The following is a 14,601-nucleotide window of genomic DNA, read 5'->3' as shown; positions in this document are numbered from 1 at the left end:
TATGTTATCAGACTGTCATCTGATGAAGTTGTTTCTTGGTTAGTGACTATTTATATCTTTATTTGGTCGAATTTGTGATAGCTACCTATGCAGTAAAAAAATGGTGGGAAAAAAAGTTGAGTCTTTTGCTATCGTGGTTAGCTAATAGAAATACATATTGTGTCTTCCCTGTAAAACATTTTAAAAATCAGAAATGATGGCTGGATTCACAAGATGTGTATCTTTCATCTGGTGTCTTGGACTTGTGATTTCATTTCATTTTACTGATGAGGGTGCTCCCGGATCCGGGATGAGTACCAAGTAAAAGTTGATTAGTGTGATGTGTCACGGTGGTCTCATAGTGATGATGTCATACTGACCGGTTGTATCTCCAGCTGCCTCTGGTGTTCTGTTGGCTTCCTTGGCTCCTTCCTCTTCCCCCCCGACCCGACCTCGCCTCCTCATAGTCCTCTCCAGATACCATGCCTCCTTGAACGAACACACACAGTCTGTTGTTACCAAGCAGGCCTGAAATCCAGTTTGTTACGACAGAAAGCACAGTATCCAGTCTCACCATCGTTGCGTCGGGTCTGGCGCGGGGCAAAGCTGAACTGCAGGTCTATGTGTCGGTTCTGTCGTGCTTCGGCCCGGTTCTTGCTGTGTGCTGAGGCCTTGTGGGCCTTGTAGTCGATCTGGCTCCTGAAGGCGTGGGTGAACTGCTCTGTAGCACAGCGCCCCTCCTCACACAGGTAGTGGGCCTCCCGGAAGTGTTCGCTCAGGTACTGGTAGTCACTGTGGAGAGAAGGGGGGGTACAACATGCTTAGGACAGATACAGGGGTGTGTGTGTGTGTGTGTGTGTGTGTGTGTGTACCTGTAGTACTCCTGGGCTCCGTCAGCATCACAGAAGTGACAGAAGTAATGGTCTCTACGGAGACTGTGTGTGTGTGTGTGTGTGTGTGTGTGTGTGTACCTGTAGTACTCCTGGGCCCCGTCAGCATCACAGAAGTGACAGAAGTAATGGTCTCTACGGAGATGTTTCAACAGCTCGTCGTTGTCAAGGTAACGGTCGTCGCAGAACTTGCAGAGCGGGTGTCCGCGGTGAGACGTGTCATCGGGGTCACCGTGGGTACGGTGACGTGCCAGATCCTTCCTGTTATACCACTTCCTCTCATGGGAGAAGATCTGGTGGGAACAGGTTACATACATGTTAGACAGACAGGTAACCTACCTGCAGGTGTTTGGTACAGACAGGTATAACAGACAGGTAACCTACCTGCAGGTGTTTGGTACAGACAGGTATAACAGACAGACAGGTAACCTACCTGCAGGTGTTTGGTACAGAGTTTACAACAGAAGAGTTCATGTTGTTTCCTCATGTGCTGCTCCAACTCCTCAAACTTTGAGAAGACTTTAGACTCTGGACACACAGGACACTCAGACAGCAGCAGTGTCCTACAGGCAGAGACAGAGAGAGACATGAGGAAGAGACAGACAGAGACTGATAGTAGATAGAGAGGGATAGGAGGAGGACAGGAGAGGAGAGAGGGATAGGAGGAGGACAGGAGAGGAGAGAGGGATAGGAGGAGGACAGGAGAGGAGAGGAGAGAGGGATAGGAGGAGGACAGGAGAGGAGAGGAGAGAGGGATAGGAGGAGGACAGGAGAGGAGAGGAGAGAGGGATAGGAGGAGGACAGGAGAGGAGAGGAGAGAGGGATAGGAGGAGGACAGGAGAGGAGAGAGGGATAGGAGGAGGACAGGAGAGGAGAGAGGGATAGGAGGAGGACAGGAGAGGAGAGGAGAGAGGGATAGGAGGAGGACAGGAGAGGAGAGGAGAGAGGGATAGGAGGAGGACAGGAGAGGAGAGGAGAGAGGGATAGGAGGAGGACAGGAGAGGAGAGGAGAGAGGGATAGGAGGAGGACAGGAGAGGAGAGAGGGCCAGGAGGAGGACAGGAGAGGAGAGAGGGATAGGAGAGAGGTTCAGGAAGAGGACAGGAGAGGAGAGAGGTTCAGGAAGAGGACAGGAGAGAAGAGAGGGCCAGGAGGAGGACAGGAGAGAAGAGAGGGCCAGGAGGAAGAGGAGAGAGGTTCAGGAGGAAGAGGAGAGAGGTCCAGGGGGAGGAGAGCAGGGTACCTGAACTGAGCGTATATCTTGGAGTCTGTAAAGTAGATGTCATGTTTCCTCTCCACCTGCAGCGTCTGGAGGGGCAGAGAGGAGAAGGCCACCAACTTCTGCACAAACAGCACCTAGACACAAACACACTGTCAATGGGAATCATCCAGACTTTTATCTGACCCATCCACTGGTAGCTGTGGTCAAGCCCTTGGGGATTTCCCAAGTCAATGTTTTACTTGTTAAACCAGCCTACATTACAGTGACAAAAGTACAGCTGTTAAATGAAGCTATCCCTAGCTAACGTACTAACAGAGAGACAGGGATTAGCCAGCTAGTTAAAGTGAGCTATCCTGGTTATAGTTGAACAGACCAGAGTAGTGTTTATAATGAGATGGAGAATCTGAGGAAGCTAGGCTAGGTTAGGTTGATCCCACTGTAGCTAGCTGAATGCTAAGCTAGGTTGAAGTTTCCACTGTAGCTAGCTGAATGCTAAGCTAGGTTGAAGATCCCACTGTAGCTATCTGAATGCTAAGCTAGGTTGAAGATCCCACTGTAGCTATCTGAATGCTAAGCTAGGTTGAAGATCCCACTGTAGCTATCTGAATGCTAAGCTAGGTTGAAGATCCCACTGTAGCTATCTGAATGCTAAGCTAGGTTGAAGATCCCACTGTAGCTATCTGAATGCTAAGCTAGGTTGAAAATCCCACTGTAGCTATCTGAATGCTAAGCTAGGTTGAAGATCCCACTGTAGCTACCTGAATGCTAAGCTAGGTTGAAGATCCCACTGTAGCTACCTGAATGCTAAGCTAGGTAACATACTAACAGGGATTAGCCAGCTAGTTAAAGTGAGTAGTGAAATGTCCTGGTTATAGTTGAACAGACCAGAGAAGTGTTTATAATGAGCTGGAGAATCTGAGGAAGCTAGGCTAGGCTAGGTTGAAGATCCCACTGTAGCTAGCTGAATGCTAGGCTAGGTTGAAGATCCCACTGTAGCTAGCTGAATAGGCTACTGGATGGCCAACAGCTGCAAATGTATCATTCTTCACATTCTTCATTATGTCAGTTTCACGGTGGACTGTTTCCCCATTAACAGAGGCCCCTGGACTGTTCCCCCATAACAGAGGCCCCTGGACTGTTCCCCCATAACAGAGGCCCCTGGACTGTTCCCCATAACAGAGGCCCCTGGACTGTTCCCCATAACAGAGGCCCCTGGACTGTTCCCCATAACAGAGGCCCCTGGACTGTTCCCCATAACAGAGGCCCCTGGACTGTTCCCCATAACAGAGGCCCCTGGACTGTTCCCCATAACAGAGGCCCCTGGACTGTTCCCCATAACAGAGGCCCCTGGACTGTTCCCAAGCGAATGTATCTAGTGTGCCTAGTGGTTTTCCAGTGCTTTGTCGTGTTATTTCTTAATGTGCATCAGTTCTAGCGCGTTAATTTGTTTAATGGAAAAAGGGTTGGAAAAAGATGTCTCCATAATGACAAACTAAAAACAGCCTAACTAAAACTGGTAAAACGTTGTCTGGACGTGCATCTGCTGTTCACATGCTAGTCGGAATTGGAAACTCGGAAACGTCCGACTTGCTGATTGATTGAACGAGGCACGTGTATAACTACAACCAGTTAGCAAGTCGGACATTTCAGAGTTTCCTAGTTCCGACTAGCATGTGAAGGCAGCAAATGTCTACTCTCACTCAGGTGACTCAGCTGCAGCGCTCTCTCAACACACACCCAAAGACAGTCTGAAGACGGGCAGGAACTGCTTTTCCAATACAAATCCAAGCTCATGCTTGTAGGTGATGTCATTGCGACATTGGCTAGCTAAGCTGATACGCAGAAACATGTCATCAGGTTTAACGGTCATTTCGCGCATGTGCAGGCCGTCAAATCAAAAGGCACTCCTTCCATATAAAAGGGTTTTAACCCCCTTTTTTCGCCCCAATTTCATGATATCCCATTAGTAGTTACGATCTTGTCTCAACTCCCCAACGAGCTCGGGAGAGGTTGAAGGTCAAGTCATGCGTCCTCCGTAACATGACCCGCCAAGCCACGCTACTTCTTAACACATTGCTTGTTTTACCCCGGAAGCCAGCCGCACTAATGTGTCGGAGGAAAACCCATTCAACTGACAAAGCAGGTCAGCTTGCAGGCGCCCGGGCCCGCCACAAGGAGTTGCTAGAGCTTAGTGAGCCAAGGAAATTCCACCGGTCAAACCCTCCCCTAACCCGGACGACGCAGTTGTAGTGCGATGCAGTGCCCTAAGACCGCTGCGCCACTCGGGAGGCCCATAAAGTATTTTTTGGCCAAAAATGAAAACGTGTCAGTTTGTCACTTTTATGAGGTTGGAGAAATAACATGTTCAACTACTTAAGACATAAATTCAAATCTAGGTTGCGTCTTTAGATTGAGAAAATTAACAACTAAAGGCAGAATTGTTCACTTATTTTTATTGACTTCTCAAACCCCAAACCTGTCTGGTCTGCTTGGTCTGTTTCAAAAGCGTTCCAGGAAGTCTTGCGATTTTGCACTTCTGGGTTTCGAAACTCTGACACACCCCTACGGCCCTCCCCTTCCCCACCACTCACTCAGCAACAGCTGACCTCACTGCCTGATCACAGATAGAACAATGAGCCAGATATTTCACCGGATGTATAAATGTGAAGCATCCGGTCGGCATTTCCTCTCACTACCAAATATGGTGCTGAGAGGAAGCCCAGTGGGAGAAGATGGAGCGGGGTGGATTTGTAGACGACATTCTGCAAATGTTCTCGTCGATGAAACGTTTGATCTCCATACAGTTTTCTGTTCCCCAAACTAGAATCAGTTATGAACAGAGGGGACTGAGTTTAGTTGACTTTACCATTTGCCAATGTTTCCAAAAAGTGCAAAGGCGAATTTAGTTTTTGCACACCTGCACTTCAGAGTAGGCGTTTCCTAATGACAATATGCAAATACACGCTAAAATGAGCCAATAGGATCTTTTGAGCTCGTGCTTTGCTCTGCCTCCCTCCTTGCCAACTATGACTCATTTGTTCCCATTGCAAACCACAAGTTGTGGTCTCTCTTGGATTAGTTATAAACATCTTTGGCCTGATTCTCTGATAGTCAGCAGGTCACAGTGAAATATATATTTTTGTTGTTGTTGTTGAGAAATGCCATGGCGACCGCGGTGCAATTTAGAAGTAGTCCGAAAAACCTGCAACCAATACATTTTCACATCGATTTCAAAGTAGCTAAATTTCAGGGAAACCGCGGCAACCCCGCCGTCCCGCAGGGAAACCGCGGCAACCCCGCCGTCCCGCAGGGAAACCGCGGCAACCCCGCCGTCCCGCAGGGAAACCGCGGCAACCCCGCCGTCCAGTAGGGAAACCGCGGCAACCCCGCCGTCCAGTAGGGAAACCGCGGCAACCCCGCCGTCCAGTAGGGAAACCGCGGCAACCCCGCCGTCCAGTAACGGAACGAGCTTTGCATGAAGATGTGCAGCGTAGTTAAGTAGAGATACACTGTAAATACAGCAGTATGTGGACACCCCTTCAAATTAGTCGATGGCCTTACTGAAGAGCTCAGTGACTTTCAACGTGGCACCGTCATACCCTGCTAGAGCTGCCCCGATTCAACTGTAAGCGCTGTTATTGTGAAGTGGAAACAGTCATGGAGCAACAACGGCTGAGCTTCGAAGTGGTAGGCCACACCAGCTCACAGAACGGGACCATCGAGTGCTGAAGCACGTAAAAATCATCTGTCCTCGGTAGCACCCTACCGGGTTCCAAACTGCCTCTGGAAGCAACATCGTTGGAAGCTTCATGAAAATGGGTTTCCGTGGCCGAGCTGCCACACACAAGCCTAAGATCACCATGCGCAATGCCAAGCTTCGGCCAGAGTGGTGTAAAGCTTGTCGCCATTGGACTCTGGAGCAGTGGAAACTGTTATAGCAGCAAAGGGGGGACCAACTCCATATTAATGCCCATGATTTTGGAATGAGATGTTCGATGAGCTGGTGTCCACATACTTTTGGTCATGTAGTGTTCTTCACGATGTAAACGAGGCGTAACGCCTGCCTCAGAACTAGGAAACTTGGAAATGACTTGCTAACAGAGATAAACATAGAATCACATGGCTTATCAGTCTCTCTGTGAACGCCGATAACTTCAGAACAAAGTCGACTACGAATACAGTAGTTGTCAATGTCTTTGCAATTGATGTGAAGTTTGAAAAGATATTTAAAATGAAACAATGAGATGAATGCATTAAAATGTAAACATTAGGCTATAGGCCCATTTCAAGCATATTGAAATACATTTCATGTTCAATCAATTTTGACTTCTATTTTGCTACTTGTACTTTTCACAACTGTCTGTAATTTGTCAAAAATATATCATGTGTAACCTAACATGCGAGCAATGACGTGCCAAATCTGTGATTTAGTGCATTTTTATTGAGTAAGCATTAGAATAAACCGCCTCAATATTTGCAGCCGTAGCAGGTGGTAGGCCTAATGTCTCTCTGGGAGCTGATCCGTCGTCAGCAGTGAAATAATTGTAATGTTAAGGTATTATTTGAATGGAGAAAACGTATCCTAGAGCAGTGATCCCTTTCTTCCGATCTATCAGACCGCTGTTTCTGCGTGGTGTTTTGGGAAACGCATGTTACATCATCGGCCGTTGTAGTAAAGATGGACAGGATAGTTAAAACACTCGAACCAAAATGCCATCGCTTCGGGAAACCGGGCCCTGGTCAATATAATGGATAATCTGTGGCTAGGTCCATGGTACGGGGGGGTGACTGTCCCGTCGCCGGTAGTAAATGACAAACCATTACATAACCACCAGCCATCATGAAGCCTGACAGCTCTCTCTCATAAGACGTAACCTTACATGGCCTTATAGCAACGGTTACATACTTATTAGTTACCTACATAAATACAAACTACTTACCTGGTGACAATAACACCAAAGATTTGTTTTAGAACTAAACTCATTGTTCTATTTGTGATAACAAAACGTTAGTCATTACGTTAGCTAGCTAGGTCATTTAACTGTGTGTGTGGGGGGGGGGTTAGCTAGTGCCTGCCTATTACCACTTACAAACTACAAATATGTCTTGACTTTCACGAATAACTATAACTAAATAAAAACCGATGACTAACTTAACTAGTTAGATAAGATATCAGTGAGAGATAATAGAAACGTAGCCGGCTAGCAAGCTGACCAGATAACACGGCCTACACTGTCACAGCGCATCCCCGCTGTAGGAGTAGTCGGGGACGGCGTACCTTGTCGAGCTCCTCCCGGCAGACGGCGCAGTACTTCTGGTTACACAGCACCCTCATTTTGGTCGAGCAGCGGTAGCACACCGGGTGGTCGCATTTTCCCAGGGCGAAGATGTCGAGCTCCTGACAACACAGAACACAGTTCCGCTCGTAGTTGTTAGATGTTGATTCCATGGTAGTTTTTAAAAAAGGCACAAACGGAGTTATATTTGGTTTTCAGGCTGAATCGTAGACGTTAGGAAGTAGCTGGGTGGCTAAACAGCGGCTGTTGGTTAAAAGAAGCAGGTAGCGTCTGTTTGTGTGATGAGACGGAAGTCCTAAAGTCACTCGCCAATGCTGAGATTTACTGGTGTATACGCTATAAGGATAGACTGTTCACGGGTTTGTCTGCATTCAATGGTAGGTGTGCTTCGCCTATCCCTCGACGAGGCATTTGGCGTTCATTGCACAGGCGGGTCCTCTGACATCTCCACATTGCCTGTCTCAGTGACTCAGAACATTTCAGATTATTTTTTAATGTCAATCCGAGAAGCATTACATTTAGTATGGTATGTATTAATTTGTGGGTGTCCATCATCCATTTCATATGTTACGAATTCCAATTTGTTGTGGCTAATATTAGCTAGCTGGCTAACGTTAGCTAGATTAGGGGTTAATTTTTAAAAATGTATTTGTTAGGGTTAAGGCGTCCACGTGTTACCCAGCCGGTAGAGTTCGTGCCTATATTATGAAGACATTTTGTGTCGTTTTGGACTTCGGTGAGTTTTCCGGCTGTTCGGGCACACATTACTCTACAGGCAAACCAAAGTGCGGAGCCGAAGCCCCTTCGTCGGTGATTGGTCAACAGTTGGATTCTTCAATAAAGTCTGTAATTCAACGAGACGACTTGTTTCAATGCAAATGTTTTATTTTAAAATACCAAATATCTTAGTTAGATGTAAAATTGCGCAAATAAGATCTCTAAGGCAAAAATGTCAAAATTAATGACAGATTAGATTATCAGCCACGCTCAAGGTCATAAACGATATCTTAACCGCCATCGATAGGAAACAGTACTGTGCAGCCGTATTCATTGACCTGGCCAAGGCTTTTGACTCTGTCAATCACCTCATCGGCAGACTCGACAGCCTTGGTTTCTCTAATGATTGCCTCGCCTGGTTCACCAACTACTTCTCTGATCGAGTTCAGTGTGTCAAATCGGAGGGGTTGTTGTCCGGGCCTCTGGCAGTCTCTATGGGGGTGCCACAGGGTTCAATTCTTGGACCGACTCTCTTCTCTGTATACATCAATGATGTCACTCTTGCTGCTGGTGATTCTCTGATCCACCTCTACGCAGACGACACTATTCTGTATACTTCTGGCCCTTCTTTTGACACTGTGTTAACAACCCTCCAGGCGAGCTTCAATGCTGTACAGCTCTCCTTCCGTGGCCTCCAATTGCTCTTAAATACAAGTAAAACTAAATGCATGCTCTTCAACCGATCGCTGCCTGCACCTGCCCGCCTGTCCAACATCACTACTCTGGACGGCTCTGACTTAGAATATGTGGACAACTGTAACGGATGTGAAATGGCTAGCTAGTTAGCGGGTACGCGCTAGTAGCATTTCAATCAGTTACGTCACTTGCTCTGAAACCAATATGTAGTGTTGCCCCTTGCTCTGCAAGGGCCGTGGCTTTTGTGGAGCGATGGGTAACGACGCTTCGTGGGTGTCAGTTGTTGATGTGTGCAGAGGGTCCCTGGTTCGCGCCCGTGTTGGGGCGAGGGGACGGTTTAAAGTTATACTGTTACACAACTACAAATACCTAGGTGTCTGGTTAGACTGTAAACTCTCCTTCCAGACTCACATCAAACATCTCCAATCCAAAGTTAAATCTAGAATTGGCTTCCTATTCCGCAACAAAGCATCCTTCACTCATGCTGCCAAACATACCCTTGTAAAACTGACCATCCTACCAATCCTCGACTTCGGTGATGTCATTTACAAAATAGCCTCCAAAACCCTACTCAATAAATTGGATGCAGTCTATCACAGTGCCATCCGTTTTGTCACCAAAGCCCCATATACTACCCACCACTGCGACCTGTACACTCTCGTTGGCTGGCCCTCGCTTCATACTCGTCGCCAAACCCACTGGCTCCAGGTCATCTACAAGACCCTGCTAGGTAAAGTCCCCCCTTATCTCAGCTCGCTGGTCACCATAGCAGCACCTACCTGTAGCACGCGCTCCAGCAGGTATATCTCTCTGGTCACCCCCAAAACCAATTCTTCCTTTGGCCGCCTCTCCTTCCAGTTCTCTGCTGCCAATGACTGGAACGAACTACAAAAATCTCTGAAACTGGAAACACTTATCTCCCTCACTAGCTTTAAGCACCAGCTGTCAGAGCAGCTCATAGATTACTGCACCTGTACATAGCCCATCTATAATTTAGCCCAAACAACTACCTCTTTACATACTGTATTTATTTATTTATTTTGCTCCTTTGCACCCCATTATTTCTATCTCTACTTTACACTTTCTTCCACTGCAAACCAAACATTCCAGTGTTTTTTTTAACTTGCTATATTGTATTTACTTCGCCACCATGGTCTTTTTATATTTTTATTTATTTATATATATATTTTATATATTTTGTTTGCCTTCACCTCCTTTATCTCACCTCACTTGCTCACATTGTATATAGACTTATTTTTCACTGTATTATTGACTGTATGTTTGTTTTACTCCATGTGTAACTATGTGTTGTTGTATGTGTCACACTGCTTTGCTTTATCTTGGCCAGGTCGCAATTGTAAATGAGAACTTGTTCTCAATTTGCCTACCTGGTTAAATAAAGGTGAAATAAAAAAATAAATTAAAAAAAATTCTTGCGTTATCTTGACTATTTTGTCTACGGCCTCTCAAAACGGACAAACAGTGCTATTGCCGTTTTATTCTCGTTTTTTTTAAAATCAAATCAAATGGTATTTGTCACATACACGTGTTTAGCAGATGTTATTGCGGGTGTAGCTTGTGTTTCAAGCTCTAACAGTGCAGTAATATCTAACAATACACACAATTCTAAAGTAAAGGAATGGAATTAAAAATATATACATATCGGGTGAGCAACGTTAGAGGGTCACAGCCTTAGATACAGTAGGATAGAATACAGTATATACATATGAGATGAGTAATACATAGACTAAGATACAGTAGATAGTATAGAATACAGTATATACATATGAGATGAGTAATGCATAGACTAAGATACAGTAGAATAGGATAGAATACAGTATATACATATGAGATGAGTAATACATAGACTAAGATACAGTAGAATAGGATAGAATACAGTATATACATATGAGATGAGTAATACAACATATGTAAACATTATTAAAGTGGCCAGTGATTCCAAGTCTATGTATATAGGGCAGCAGTCTCTAATGTGCTAGTGATGGCTATTTAACAGTCTGATGGCCTTGAGATAGAAGCAGTCTCTCGGTCCCTGCTTTGATGCACCTGTACTGACCTCGCCTTCTGGATGGTAGCGGGGTGAACAGGCAGTGGCTCGGGTGGTGAGGATGCACCTGTACTGACCTCGCCTTCTGGATGGTAGCGGGGTGAACAGGCAGTGGCTCGGGTGGTGAGGATGCACCTGTACTGACCTCGCCTTCTGGATGGTAGCGGGGTGAACAGGCAGTGGCTCGGGTGGTGAGGATGCACCTGTACTGACCTCACCTTCTGGATGGTAGCGGGGTGAACAGGCAGTGGCTCGGGTGGTGAGGATGCACCTGTACTGACCTCACCTTCTGGATGGTAGCGGGGTGAACAGGCAGTGGCTCGGGTGGTGAGGATGCACCTGTACTGACCTCACCTTCTGGATGGTAGCGGGGTGAACAGGCAGTGGCTCGGGTGGTGAGGATGCACCTGTACTGACCTCGCCTTCTGGATGGTAGCGGGGTGAACAGGCAGTGGCTCGGGTGGTTGTTGCCCTTGATGATCTTTTGGCCTTCCTGTGACATCGGGTGCTGTAGGTGTCCTGGAGGGCAGGCAGTTTCAAATCAAATGTTATTTGTCACATACACATGGTTAGCAGATGTTAATGCGAGTGTAGCGAAATGCTTGTGCTTCTAGTTCCGACAATGCAGTAATAACCAACAAGTAATCTAACCTAACAATTCCACAACTACTACCTTATACACAAAAGTGTAAAGGGATAAAGAATATGTACATAAAGATATATGAATGAGTGATGGTACAGAACGGCATAGGCAAGATGCAGTAGATGGTATAGAGTACAGTATATACATATGAGATGAGTAATGTAGGGTATGTAAACATTATATTAAGTGGCATTGTTTAAAGTGGCTAGTGATAAATTTTTACATACATTTCCATCAATTCCCATTATTAAAGTGGCTGGAGTTGCCACGGCTAAGGGCTGTATCCAGGCATTCCACGTTACGCGACCGTAGCCGTGGTATATTGGCCTTATACCACACCTCCTCAGGCCTTATTGCTTAATTATAAACCAGGTAGTTTGGATCCTGGATGCTGATTTGTATTTAATATGGATCCCCATTAGCTGTTGCCAAGGCAGCAGCTATCCTTCCTGGGGTTTATTATGGATCCCCATTAGTTCCTGCCAAGGCAGCGCCTACTCTTCCTGGGGTTTATTATGGATCCCCATTAGTTCCTGCCAAGGCAGCAGCTACTCTTCCTGGGGTTTATTATGGATCCCCATTAGCTGTTGCCAAGGCAGCAGCTACTCTTCCTGGGGTTTATTATGGATCCCCATTAGCTGTTGCCAAGGCAGCAGCTACTCTTCCTGGGGTTTATTATGGATCCCCATTAGTTCCTGCCAAGGCAGCGGCTACTCTTCCTGGGGTTTATTATGGATCCCCATTAGTTCCTGCCAAGGCAGCGGCTACTCTTCCTGGGGTTTATTATGGATCCCCATTAGTTCCTGCCAAGGCAGCGGCTACTCTTCCTGGGGTTTATTATGGGTCCCCATTAGTTTCTGCCAAGGCAGCGGCTACTCTTCCTGGGGTTTATTATGGATCCCCATTAGTTCCTGCCAAGGCAGCAGCTACTCTTCCTGGGGGTTTATTATGGATCCCCATTAGTTCCTGCCAAGGCAGCGGCTACTCTTCCTGGGGTTTATTATGGATCCCCATTAGTTCCTGTCAAGGCAGCAGCTACTCTTCCTGGGGTTTATTATGGATCCCCATTAGTTCCTGCCAAGGCAGCAGCTACTCTTCCTGGGGTTTATTATGGATCCCCATTAGTTCCTGCCAAGGCAGCGCCTACTCTTCCTGGGGTTTATTATGGATCCCCATTAGTTCCTGCCAAGGCAGCAGCTACTCTTCCTGGGGTTTATTATGGATCCCCATTAGCTGTTGCCAAGGCAGCAGCTACTCTTCCTGGGGTTTATTATGGACCCCCCCCCTGCCAAGGCAGCAGCTACTCTTCCTGGGGTTTATTATGGATCCCCATTAGTTCCTGCCAAGGCTGCAGCTACTCTTCCTGGGGTTTATTATGGATCCCCATTAGTTCCTGCCAAGGCAGCAGCTACTCTTCCTGGGGTTTATTATGGATCCCCATTAGTTCCTGCCAAGGCAGCAGCTACTCTTCCTGGGGTTTATTATGGATCCCCATTAGGTGTTGCCAAGGCAGCAGCTACTCTTCCTGGGGTTTATTATGGATCCCCATTAGCTGTTGCCAAGGCAGCAGCTACTCTTCCTGGGGTTTATTATGGACCCCCCCCTGCCAAGGCAGCAGCTACTCTTCCTGGGGTTTATTATGGATCCCCATTAGTTCCTGCCAAGGCAGCAGCTACTCTTCCTGGGGTTTATTATGGATCCCCATTAGTTCCTGCCAAGGCAGCAGCTACTCTTCCTGGGGTTTATTATGGATCCCCATTAGCTGTTGCCAAGGCAGCAGCTACTTTTCCTGGGGTTTATTATGGATCCCCATTAGCTGTTGCCAAGGCAGCAGCTTCTCTTCCTGGGGTTTATTATGGATCCCCATTAGTTCCTGCCAAGGCAGCAGCTACTCTTCCTGGGGTTTATTATGGATCCCCATTAGTTCCTGTCCAAGGCAGCAGCTACTCTTCCTGGGGTTTATTATGGACCCCCCCTGCCAAGGCAGCAGCTACTCTTCCTGGGGTTTATTATGGATCCCCATTAGTTTCTGCCAAGGCAGCAGCTACTCTTCCTGGGGTTTATTATGGATCCCCATTAGTTCCTGTCCAAGGCAGCAGCTACTCTTCCTGGGGTTTATTATGGATCCCCATAAGTTCCTGCCAAGGCAGCAGCTACTCTTCCTGGGGTTTATTATGGATCCCCATTAGTTCCTGCCAAGGCAGCAGCTACTCTTCCTGGGGTTTATTATGGATCCCCATTAGTTCCTGCCGAGGCAGCAGCTACTCTTCCTGGGGTTTATTATGGACCCCCATTAGTTCCTGCCAAGGCAGCAGCTACTCTTCCTGGGGTTTATTATGGATCCCCATTAGCTGTTGCCAAGGCAGCAGCTACTTTTCCTGGGGTTTATTATGGATCCCCATTAGCTGTTGCCAAGGCAGCAGCTACTTTTCCTGGGGTTTATTATGGATCCCCATTAGCTGTTGCCAAGGCAGCAGCTACTCTTCCTGGGGTTTATTATGGATCCCCATTAGTTCCTGCCAAGGCAGCAGCTACTCTTCCTGGGGTTTATTATGGACCCCCCTGCCAAGGCAGCAGCTACTCTTCCTGGGGTTTATTATGGATCCCCATTAGTTCCTGCCAAGGCAGCAGCTACTCTTCCTGGGGTTTATTATGGACCCCCCCCTGCCAAGGCAGCAGCTACTCTTCCTGGGGTTTATTATGGATCCCCATTAGTTCCTGCCAAGGCAGCAGCTACTCTTCCTGAGGTTTATTATGGAATCCCCATTAGCTGGAAATGGAACGGAAAAAAATCGCCTGTTTTCTACCTGTTTTCAGCCCTTTCAAATACTACAAATACTACCTCTTCATTGAGTTGCTGACTCAGTTACAATCAGCTCTCTGCCTCGTTGAGTTGCTGACTCAGTTACAATCAGCTCTCTGCCTCGTTGAGTTGCTGACTCAGTTACAATCAGCTCTCTGCCTCGTTGAGTTGCTGACTCAGTTACAATCAGCTCTCTGCCTCATTGAGTTGCTGACTCAGTTACAATCAGCTCTCTACCTCATTGAGTTGCTGACTCAGTTACAATCAGCTCTCTGCCTCAGTTACAA

General features: G+C 47.0%; 2 protein-coding genes across 3 annotated transcripts in view; both read right to left on the bottom strand.

Annotated features, from left to right (window-relative positions):
• The window catches only part of znf598 (zinc finger protein 598), a 36,294-nt gene extending 28,116 nt beyond the window's left edge, over positions 1-8,178 (bottom strand). The window contains 6 exon segments of the mRNA XM_071390479.1: positions 360-468; positions 554-771; positions 951-1,162; positions 1,303-1,432; positions 2,112-2,224; positions 7,369-8,178. Coding sequence (XP_071246580.1) covers positions 360-468; positions 554-771; positions 951-1,162; positions 1,303-1,432; positions 2,112-2,224; positions 7,369-7,539 — 953 coding nt within the window. The 5' untranslated portion in view covers positions 7,540-8,178.
• Positions 8,179-10,280: 2,102 nt separating this feature from the next.
• The window catches only part of ccdc97 (coiled-coil domain containing 97), a 52,295-nt gene continuing 47,974 nt past the window's right edge, over positions 10,281-14,601 (bottom strand). For both annotated transcript variants that reach the window (XR_011673629.1, XM_071390468.1), the window contains one exon: positions 10,281-11,387. The gene's annotated coding sequence lies outside the window, so the exon portion shown is untranslated. The remainder of the gene's footprint in view (positions 11,388-14,601) is intronic.

The sequence above is a fragment of the Salvelinus alpinus genome, chromosome 1 (assembly GCF_045679555.1).
Source record: "Salvelinus alpinus chromosome 1, SLU_Salpinus.1, whole genome shotgun sequence".
NCBI lineage: Eukaryota > Metazoa > Chordata > Actinopteri > Salmoniformes > Salmonidae > Salvelinus > Salvelinus alpinus.
The sequence above is the reverse complement of the archived record's forward strand: the minus strand, read 5'-3'. Positions and strand labels throughout refer to the sequence as shown.